This window comes from Electrophorus electricus, chromosome 9 (genome assembly GCF_013358815.1).
Source record: "Electrophorus electricus isolate fEleEle1 chromosome 9, fEleEle1.pri, whole genome shotgun sequence".
NCBI lineage: Eukaryota > Metazoa > Chordata > Actinopteri > Gymnotiformes > Gymnotidae > Electrophorus > Electrophorus electricus.
In genome coordinates, this window is record NC_049543.1 from 880,001 (window position 1) to 892,313 (window position 12,313).

Here is a 12,313-nt window from a genome sequence, read left to right on the forward strand (position 1 = left end):
ACAGTGCCATTAGCATTTTGTAACATTCTCAGCAAGGCACTAGCACGACAGTGAGGATTTCTATATAAAAACACGGCTTCGTCAGCATGTTAGCCAACACATAAGCTACACCGAACAAACTCACTTCGGTAAATTTACATAAACAGACATTACACGTGGGTCTTTCACAATTCTTCCCACATTTTACATTTCAGGGTATCAAGGTCACATACGAAACAGAAGACTCACCGTTGTTAGCATGAGTACTAAAAGTATTTGCTTAGCTGTCAAGACTTTGCTTAGCACACAAATAAAAGTAATAAACACAAATAAAACCCCTGGCAAGTTTTATTACCTACTAAAATACTCAACCCGATATACTCTGGGTGATTGTCTTATTATCTGTATTTCTCTATCGTGACCACATCTAAATATATGAACTGCGTCAACTTTGTGGAAGGCTAACAAGGAAACTTACTGGGGCTAGACGCGGTAATGGCTGTGTACCACTTAACAAGGGGATAACGTGTGAAAACTCCGCACACTCTTCTGATCCTTTTATGCACATTTCTACAAAACAATTCTTTGGTGCAATCGCAAAAGAAAAACATTGATGTGGAGATTCTCTGCTTTCTCATCCAAGAGGGGAGGGAGAAAATGACAGCTTGTGGAGAAAACCTTCGCTCACCAAACAGTGGGTGATGGATGGATGGATGGATGGATGGATGGATGGATGGATGGATGGATGGATGGATAACTAATCTGCAGCACTTTGAGTTTTGCAGTTGTAGCCCCTGGCTGAGATTAGACTGATATTATCATCCTCCAAAAGTCTTGGACAGTGTTTTCTTTTTATTAGATTATGATCAAAACACAGCCCTTCTCCACACCCCTAAACCACACCCCTAAACCACACCCTCTCCTCCACACCCCTAAACCACACCCTCTTCTCCATACCACTAAACCACACCCCTGAACCACACCCCTAAACCACACCCTCTCCTCCACACCCCTAAACCACACCCCTAAACCACACCCCTGAACCACACCCCTAAACCACACCCTCTCCTCCACACCCCTAAACCACACCCTCTCCTCCACACCCCTAAACCACACCCTCTTCTCCATACCCCTAAACCACACCCCTGAACCACACCCCTAAACCACACCCTCTCCTCCACACTCCTAAACCACACCCCTGAACCACACCCTCTCCTCCACAGCCCTCCTCCACATCCCTGAACCACACCCTTGCCAAATGCCCTACACTCTTTTTCCTATCCATCCATGCATCCGTTCAGCCATCCATCCATCCGTCCACCACCTATCTGCCCCACCCTCCCTATGTGTGTCCCTGACCTTGGGCAGTACTGACCTTGCTAATTTTCTATAACTTTGGTGCTTTATTGTAAGACAGCTGAGAAGTTTTAAAAATTTCATGAACCTTTCAATAATAACATGGACTACTAGAAGATCTACTAACTGTATTCCTCCTTCTCTTTTCCTCTCTGTCTCTCTCTGTCTCCTCTTTTTCTGAATTCTCTCTCTCCCTCTCTCTTCTTCTCTCTCCCTATCTCTTTCTCCATCTCTCTCTCTCTCTCTCTCTCTCTCTCTCTCTCTCTCTCTCTCTCTCTCTCTCTCTCTCTTTCTCTCTCTCTCTCTCTTTCTTTCTTTCTGTAACTAGGACTCCTGCAATGATTGGTTGTTCGTTTGTAGTGGACCGTGAGTACTTTGGAGAAATTGGACTTCTCGATCCGGGCATGGAGGTTTACGGTGGAGAAAACATCGAACTTGGAATGAGGGTGAGTAGCACTACAGATAAGCCCCACATTACGCTGAGGAGACATTCATTCTGGTGTTACATTACAAATATCTGTGGCCCTTAATGGTCTAGTGCACATGATGAAAGACAGAAGAACTGCAGACTGTGGCCATGGTGGCACATGAGATCTTCACAGAAATGACAAACCAAGCCCCAACCTCTGCTCATAATCTACTGGACAAATATACAGCATTTGGGGAGACATACAATGGCACTTAGTAACATGTAAGCATGTTAGAGAGAGGCAGTACTCACATTTTTTACATTTTTGTTATCCACAGCTTTAAATCGAAATCCTCAGGTGTCGTTGGGATTTCTGGATTTTTAGTTGCGTTCAGGAGAGAATGTGTGGACTCGCAGGCTGTAGCACAGTAACTCACCTCAAAAGCCTCGGGATTCAGAATGTGCCAGTTCGCTTTTAAAGCAACAATGGGGGAATTTTATTTCTGTGTGAGGCCAGAAAATTAGAAAGGGGCTCAAACCTGTTTAAATTCAGAAAATGTTTCCCCTTTAGCGGACCTTTGAAGAGAGAGAAGATGGGGTTACTAGAAGAGAATACGTTGAGTCACACCAAAGGTTCCTCGCTGGTGTGCCAACTTTTCACACTCTCTTCAGTTCAGTTTTATCTTCTGAACACACAGTATTTATTAAGGTCTGTTTTTTTAACTGTTGGTTGCCCCTATGAAAATTGACCTTGAAGAGGTGTTATTCATGTGAGTTTAGTGACTGTAGTAATCTGACAGAGTCTTTCCCTTCTAAAACATGTAAATGTCACCATGAGTGTGTTTCGATATCCAGCTACATCAGAGAGGACCTCTAGTAGCCTGCACCCCTTTAAAGCCTCATTTTTCCTCTTTACTTTCTTGAAGTCATTTTTCCTGAATTGCACAGCAGGGGTACTGGATACTGCAGGAGTTTTGAATGAATCATTTCATAGAAAAAATGAGTATGACATTAATTTATTTAGATATTAGTATTGCATAAAAGGTTATTATTAGGGCAATGTAGACCTAAATCAGTGTTGTTCAAAGCTGCTGTGTCATACACATCTGTCTGTCTGTCTGTCTGTCTGTCTGTCTGTCATGCCTGTCTGTCTGTCTGTCTGTCTGTCATGCCTGTCTGTCTGTCTGTCTGTCTGTCATGCCTGTCTGTCTGTCTGTCTGTCTGTCTGTCTTGCCATGTTATTAGAAATGACTGTCTTATGCCTGTCCTCTCCAACACTGGACACATTTATTTTTCCAGACTGTAGCTCAGCTACTGTCATTTATAACTGATCACCCCCCCCCCCCCAGTCCCTCCATTTATCATTGGTCAGTTTCTGATCACAGAACTGCTGCTGATTGGATATTATTCGGGTGGCAGGCCATGCTCAACACAGCAGTGACAGCAACATGGTAATGTCACGGTTGTTGGACTGGTGTGAGTGGATCAGGCTTTGTTTCTGGGGTCTTTACTCACATAACCATCTCTGATCGGTAATCATCTGCCACCATTAAAATATCCAACCAACAGCAGATGAGCCAGTGATGAAATAGTGGAGAATGACTAACACACATTCGTGTTAGTGACAAAGATTAGCATCACATAAACTTTGATGCCAATCTGGAAGCATGAAAGGTTTTTCTTATGAAACTGGTCACAATTTAAGATTTTCTTATGTAAGTGACAGGTTAGTGTGTATAATTTGCACTTTATAACCAAGAGTAAACCTCTGTTGTTTGTGCTGTTAGTAGCCTACTGTATGTACTCTTTCAAATTTCATAATAATGTATCAAATGAGACTCTCCAACAAACTCCTGGACTGTTTAGCTGATCCCAGTAAACTTTCAATAGTCTCCTCATTACCTGCTAACGTCACCTGCAAAATGGGCAATTTTAGTGTCAAACTGGTTTGAAACAACTGAAATACGTAATCGTGCTCGACAGCCTTCTGCCGACCTGTACGGCTTCACCTCCTGTTCCTCCCTCCGAGCCAATCCTGCGATTCAGCAGCGCTGGGGCGGCCAGCACGGGTGCCTGTGATTGACGGGTACATGTTTAGCAATTAGCCTTGTGTCACAGTCAATAGAAAGCCTGTTTCTGCTCACTCTGCGCAGAGCCGGTTCTGACATCAGAGGTGATTGAGTATTCATGACTGCTTACGTTCTGCCCCTGCTGGGACAGCTCCGTAGTTTTAGTACGTGGAGTCCTGGGGATGAGAGTGCTAGCGGCTTTAACTTTTAGCATGAGGCAGCGTGGATCTTAGGATTTAGCACTCAGTTTGTGTTTAGTACAACACTCAGTTTGTGTTTAGCACAACTTGTGTTTAGTTTCTTTTTTACTGTAGCACTTTTGTGTTTGTTACGCTGACTCTCAGCTCTGCAGCTCCAGACACCATTTCCCATCATCCCCTATCCGACAGGTAGAGAACACGCCATCTGTCCCAGCCAATCGGCTACTACTGCCTAGACTGTCATCCTCAGATGAATTTTTACACCTGTTGTGTATCAATTTCCTTTTCATTTGTGTGTTCTTTGGGAAGCATTGCCCTGGTTTTTCGTGTGTTTGACTCTGCCTCCTCTGTACTGTGGGCTTTTCTGGATTTGCCCGTTTCCGTTTATTCTGTGATGTTCTGCTGTCTGTTTGATCACTTTTCCTTGTTTTGACCTCTGCCCGTGTTTCGACTGTGTGTTTGGACTGCCCTTACACAAGTAAAGTGTCGTTTGGCATAGCATTTAGCATAGCGTTCCGTTTGTGTTTAGGAGCATGTGGTATTTTGCTTGTGTTAAAATGCAGGTGAGTGAGACAGATGGCAAGGTTTCTGCAGGCTTCAGTTATGCTAGAAAAAGGCCGCAATGCTGAATGGGAATGGAGGTGAGTGAAGATAATGAGAAGCAAATGACATTAGTCAGGTGAAGCTGTAACACAGCTGGGGTTTAATGTGTGTTAACCTGTGCCAAATGTCAGCGATGGAGATGCAAGCCTCAGCATGTTCAGAGTGGCCCAAACCGGAGCTTAATGTTTCGATTGGCCTGTTTGTTCTCATTTTTAGTGGTGAGGTTTTACTCTTCAAGAGTTCTGAAGAAAAAGGAAACAGAGAGGGATGAGAACTCTCTTAGATCAGACTAGCTGTTTCTAGAATGTTCTGTCCACATTAATAGGACCACCTTATACACTGGACTAAATAAACAACAGAAACCAATAAAAGTTTTAAATATAAACTGAATGTATTTTTTTCTTCCAGCATAAAACTACTGTTATAGACAGAATTGCCAGGAATCTTGAAATTTATGATGCAAGGAACAAAACTGGAAATGATCAAATGTGAATGACAGCAGAGTTAGTAGTGTTTACATATGCTGTCATATTGCACATCTCCCTGTTTTGCTGTCTTCTGCCATTCTAGGCTGTGTTTGTGTTGTTTAGCATCACAACCTGTCAAGTAATGTGACTTTGTACTTCTACTGGTACACTGGCCAAGGACATTTTAATGGGAACACTGTTCACTTTGTGAGGGTAAGGACTGGCATTCCGGCAGAGTGTAGGGGTACAGTCTTAAAATCATCTTAAAGACATCTTATAGTCATCTTAAAGTCATCTTAAAGTCATCTTAAAATCATCTTAAAGACATCTTACAGTCATCTTAAAGTCATCTTATAGTCATCTTAAAGTCATCTTATAGTCATCTTATAGTCATCTTATAGTCATCTTAAAGTCATCTTATAGTCATCTTATAGTCATCTTAAAGTCATTGGGAGGCGATGCAGGGTGCAGAGACGAGCCGTGGTCCAGACAACACAGACATTTATTAACACAATACTGAACAACACTGAAATATTTGTCAGAGATTCATTCGCTGTTAGAAATTAATGGGCTTCGTGGCGAGAACACACAATAACAAGGCCGCGCTTACTGAGACCCCCACAAACCCTGTTCATGTTCGTCTTCTCCCAGTGGAGGAGTTTCCATAGTACAATATATGAGTGAGCGTAAATATATATGATATGAGGGACTGTTTGAGTTTCCAAACCTCTGTTAGTCTTACAAGCAAACAAGTTCTCACCATGTTAAATACACTGTCTTCAAGGCTGCTTCTATATCTGATCTGATGAGTACATGTTACTTATGAATGACATGCAGTTGCCTGTGGTATTTTGATCTGGACCTACACAATAAAATAACACAGATTAGGGTTCACATCATCTAATGCTAATGCTGCATATGTCAGACTGGAGAATGTGTTCTGCATTACAATTACACACTCTGTAACCAGCCAACATGACCTGTGAAACACAAACATATCTGGCAAACTCCTCATCCTCTCTGCACAACTCTCTACTTCAATCAAAACAATAAATACATGCAACACAATGGAATAACTCACTCAAACAGTAACACACTTCAACAGTAAACACATACATGAATTCATGAACCATTCACAGACAAAACACCAACTCGATGTCTCAGAGATCACAACCCGTATTTATAAAGTCATGTTTCTATGTCTTCTGGATCTTTCTTACTACTGTACATCTACTATAATCTACCATGATTTACTACAGTTACAGCAAATGAGGACTATACACACACACACATACAGACACACACAGACACACACACAGACACACACACACACACACACACACAGACACACACACACACACATAGATGGTGCAAAAAAGTAAAATCCAAAAATGAGAAAACACATCTTACTGTATTTTACTATCATTTTCACATTTGTCTCAGTACCATGTCTACTTCAAATCTCTTCACACACCTCAGTACATCAGTTGACCTTTGGTGCAAAAGGCACTTCAGCCACGAAAACACTTCATGACTCATGCTGCCATAACTATAACACAACTATAACACAACTATAACACAACTATAATATAACATTTTCTTTCTACCACAAGACTACTTTGTCAATGTACAGCAAACTCCAAAACACAAACAACGTGTAACATTACGAAGTACACACACTATGTGTGTTTCCTCTGTTTTTGCAACATATGTCTATATATCTATATATCTATATATCTATATGTCTATATATCTATATGTCTATATATCTATATATCTATATGTCTATATCTATATATCTATATATCTATATATCTATATGTCTATATGTCTATATATCTATATATCTATATATCTATATATCTATATATCTATATATCTATATGTCTATATGTCTATATGTCTATATATCTATATAGCTATATATCTATATATCTATATATCTATATATATGTCTATATATCTATATATCTATATGTCTATATATCTATATATCTATATTGCAAGCAAGTTAAATGAGTGATCTGTTGTCTTACCTCTTACAACAGACATCATGACTGTGTTAAATTTATTGTAAACTGTAAATGAATGAATGTTTTATCTGAAGCCCAGAATAATATTTACTGTATAATGTAAAACTATATAATATATACATATATAAAACTATAAAATATATGCATATATAAAACTATATAATATATACATATATAAAACTATATAATATATACATATATAAAACTATATAATATATGCATATATAAAACTATATAATATATACATATATAAAACTATAAAATATATGATAAAGAAACAAATCACCAAAGCCACAGTATTCTTCAGGAGGTTTATTTTGCCATTTGTTCTCACAGTGCAATGTACTGCAGTTCAGAAAAGACAAATATACCATCAATAAATACAGTAATGCCAGATCAATATTTTTACTATATACAATCAAAGCCAAACATTTTGAGACTGACACAAATTTTGTTTTTTACAGTTTGCTGCTTCAGTTTTTATGGTGGCAAATTTGCATTAACTCTAGATTGTTATGAAGAGTGATTAGATAAATTTACATTAATTCTAGATTGTTATGAAGAGTGATCAAATAAATTGTAATTAATTGCAAAGTCATTCCTTGCCATGAAAATTAAATTAATCACAAAAACCGCATTTCCACTGCATTTCAGCCCTGCCACAAAACGAGTTGCTAACATCATTTCAATGATCTTCTCATTAGCTCAGGAGAAAGTGTTAACGAGGACAAGGCATTTGATATCACTCTGTCATGCTAATTGAATTAGAAGAGCAGAGCAGGTATTTTAAAAAGGGGGCAGTGCTTGAAGTCATTGTCTTCTTCTGTTGCCATGGTAACCTCCAAGGAAACACGTGCAGTCATTGCTTTGCATCAAAAGGGCTTCACAGGCACGAACACTGCTGCTTGTAAGACTGAGCCTAAATCAGCCATTTATCAGATCACCCAGAACTTCATATGCTTCGATTTGCATTAAGAAGGCTTCAGGGCACCCAAGAAAGTCCAGCAAGTACCAAGACCATCTCCCAAAGAGAATTCAGGTATTGGATTGGGTAAGCACCAGTGCAGAGCTTGCTGAGGACTGGCAGCAGACAGGTGTGAGTGCATCTGCATGCACAGTGAAGAGAAGAATTTTGGAGGATATCCAGGTATCAAGAAGGGCAGCACAGAAGCCACTACTCTCGGAGAACAACCAGGACAGACTGACATCCTCCAGGAAGGACAGAGACTGGTTTGCAGAGGACGGGTAGAATTATTTTCTCTGATGAAGCAAAGCCCCTTCAGACTGTTTGGGACATCTGGAAAAATTATTGTCCAGAGAAGAAAATGTGAGTCCTGTGTCATGCCCACAGTAAAGCATCCTGGAAGCTTTCAGGGAACTCTCCAGATCTTAATCCCATTGAGAACCTGTGGTCAATCCTCGAAAAGAGGATGGACAAACAAACAGAAATTCTGATAAACCCCAAGCACTAATTTGGCAAGAATGGGATGCCACGAGTCAGGATTTGGTCCAGATTCTGATATCCAGCATGCCAGGGTAAACAGGACAAAAGTCAAACATCAAATATTTGCATAAACTTGATGCATTCGTTAATAAATTGTAAAATTATTAAATGATTGTAATTGTGCTTCAGTATACTACAGAAAAATCTGACAAAAAGATCTAAAAACTCTGAAGCAGCAAACTTTGGGAAAACAAATTTGTCAATCTCAAAACATTTGGCCACGACTGTACAGTAATTCACACATATTTTTCTGCCTATTAGAAGTGGGGTGATCTGTGTATCCTGTTCACTGCGTTTGGACACAGATTTATCAACATCACACCAGATATATGCTAAAAGGGCACAAACAAAAAACACCTGGCTGTCTGATGCTGGGATTACCCTATATGTCTGATCCAACCCTGGCTGTCTGTTGCTGGGATTACCCTATATGTCTGATCCAACCCTGGCTGTCTGATGCTGGGATTACCCTATATGTCTGATCCAACCCTGGCTGTCTGATGCTGGGATTACCCTATATGTCTGATCCAACCCTGGCTGTCTGATGCTGGTATTACCCTATATATCTGATCCAACCCTGACTGTCTGATGCTGGGATTACCCTATATATCTGATCCAACCCTGGCTGTCTGATGCTGGTATTACCCTATATATCTGATCCAACCCTGACTGTCTGATGCTGGGATTACCCAATATGTCTGATCCAACCCTGGCTGTCTGATGCTGGGATTACCCTATATGTCTGATCCAACCCTGGCTGTCTGATGCTGGGATTACCCTATATGTCTGATCCAACCCTGGCTGTCTGATGCTGGGATTACCCTATATGTCTGATCCAACCCTGACTGTCTGATGCTGGGATTATCCTATATATCTGATCCAACCCTGGCTGTCTGATGCTGGGATTACCCTATATATCTGATCCAACCCTGGCTGTCTGATGCTGGTATTACCCTATATATCTGATCCAACCCTGGCTGTCTGATGCTGGGATTACCCTATATGTCTGATCCAACCCTGGCTGTCTGATGCTGGGATTACCCTATATGTCTGATCCAACCCTGGCTGTCTGATGCTGGGATTACCCTATATGTCTGATCCAACCCTGACTGTCTGATGCTGGGATTATCCTATATATCTGATCCAACCCTGGCTGTCTGATGCTGGGATTACCCTATATGTCTGATCCAACCCTGGCTGTCTGATGCTGGTATTACCCTATATATCTGATCCAACCCTGGCTGTTTGATGCTGGGATTACCCTATATGTCTGATCCAACCCTGGCTGTCTGATGCTGGGATTACCCTATATGTCTGATCCAACCCTGGCTGTCTGATGCTGGGATTACCCTATATGTCTGATCCAACCCTGACTGCCTGATGCTGGGATTACCCTATATGGGCTCCTGAGCAAGACCCTTAACCCTCAATTACTCAAGATGTACTCAGTCATAATTGTAAATTGCTTTGGATAAAAGCGTCAGATAAATGTAATGGATTACCCTATATGTCTGATCCAACCCTGGCTGTCTGATGCTGGGATTACCCTATATGTCTGAGCCAGTCCAGTCTGATGTGGGCATTGACTTATATGTCTCAGACATAGCAACAAAGAATGACATTTGGTCATAGCAATGATGCTTTGCAAAAAGCCCATTAGGAATGGAAACGTGTGTGTATTCGATGTCTAATCGATGAGAAGATTCACTATTGTACAGAAAGATTTTGACTACGTGCACTGATGGCTTGACTGCTGCAGTAGCCTCAGCCATCAGAAAGACTGCAGTCTAAAACTGCTAAAAAATGCACAAGACACCTAATGAAGTGGCTGTTGGGTATAAATAGCAGACTGTGGCTGTGGGAAAGAAATCACTTCACTTCATGTTTAAGAAAAGAGCAGAAGTACTTCCATTAGGATCAGAAGTTAGGTTTTCCTAGCAAACTTCAGGAAAAGATTGTCTCTTGCACACACACACACACACACACACACACACACACACACACACACACACACACACACTGATCCATACATACTCATATGTAACAGCCAATCACAAACCTTTCTAGCAGTTCATTGAAGTGCTCCAATAATTTTTTTTTTAAATACAAGAGCGTGAGCACCAAAAGAACGAGAGAAGAGAAGAAGGGAGAACTTTGACTTCCTAATGAAAATATCTGAACAAACGGGCAGCTGGTCCTCTGTCACCTCAAACACGATGTTTGGATCTGGTTGGTCTGTTATAAAAATGTTTATTCTTGATGAGAAGCAAACTAGTGTATTAGTAGCAGACGTGCTTACCACAGTTTCACTGCTGTGTTTTTAAAATACCTCATCTCCCTTGGAATACAGATTCTGTCCATTGATATACAACCAGTTCAGCCAACAGTTCACTTCAATATTGACCAAGCTGTGTTCTTCCCCTGCTCCTACATCAGTTAGAAACCATGAATCAATTACTCAGCCTTAATGAAGTGAGAGCTATTTACTGTATGGATTAGTGCAGACATCTCTGATTGGGTCACCCAGGTTAGAGTAAGTGGAAATAAGTCACATTTATCCAAAGTGACTTCCAATTATGACTGAGTTCAACTTGACTAACTGAGGGTTAAGGGTTTTGTACAGGGGCCCAACAGTGAAGACCTGGCAATGGTGAGACTTGAACAGGCATTCTTCTGACTACTAGTCAGTTACCTTAACCACTGAGCTACTGCCCTCCTCTGGTAGTGTGATGTGTTCAAACTGCTGTCCTGTTGTAGTGTTGTGGGTTCATACTGGAGCAGATTGATGGGACCTCATACATTTAATACATTTACAAGACACGCTACCATTTAACTGCAGACAAGCAGAACGGGACATGCATCTTGCTTGTGAAATATTGGGCCGGGTATATTTGAGATGTGTTGCAACTCAAATTGATTTCTAGGCAACAGCCCTGTCAGGAGCATCTAGAGAATGAATCCTCCCAAATACCATAAAACAGACCTGAGATGTCGGCACTGTGAACATTTTAGTCCCCAGCAGGTGTAGCACCGATCACACTATATGTCTAGAGTCCATGACTGACACAGTGAGAGTTCCCACAAGGCAATGCACTGTAGAGTTGTCAGATCTTTTTTTCTAAATCTCTCTACATCTGTCGGCATATAATTTACACACAATAGTGCACCTTTTCTTATATGTCAGCTTGTCTGTACATGGCTGCTTATTATTTGGTAATAACTGTTAAATGTTTTGGGTTTTTTTGCATACAAGATGGAGTTGACAATGTCTGTCTCGTTCCAGTGTGTCTGTGTGCATGCTTGTCTGCATGTCTCTCACCTCTGGTGATCTGGTGATCTGCCTCACCAATTTGTGTCTATGTACATGTGTTTGCAAGTCTGACTCACCTCTGCATGTCTGTGTACACACATGTCTGCATGCCTGTCTCACTCCTGTGTGCCTATGTCACCCCTGTCTGTCTCACCCATGTGTGTCTGTCTCACCACTTTATGTCTCACCCAGCACGTCAGAGTCAGTGGTTGTTCAATCTCTCTCGGATTTGTCAGGTAACATCACTATGGATGTCACAACACACACACACACACACACACACACACACACACACACACACACACACACACACACACACACACCACAAAAATGTGCAGCAGAAATATCTTTCATTTAATCATTGTTTTAGAGGTCCTTTAGTG

At 41.0% G+C, this 12,313-nt stretch overlaps 1 protein-coding gene across 2 annotated transcripts in view; it reads left to right on the forward strand.

Annotated features, from left to right (window-relative positions):
• The window catches only part of galnt9 (polypeptide N-acetylgalactosaminyltransferase 9), a 90,421-nt gene that overhangs the window by 52,937 nt on the left and 25,171 nt on the right, over positions 1-12,313 (forward strand). For both annotated transcript variants that reach the window (XM_035529542.1, XM_035529543.1), the window contains one exon: positions 1,664-1,781. In XM_035529542.1, the coding sequence (XP_035385435.1) occupies positions 1,664-1,781 (118 nt within the window). The remainder of the gene's footprint in view (positions 1-1,663; positions 1,782-12,313) is intronic.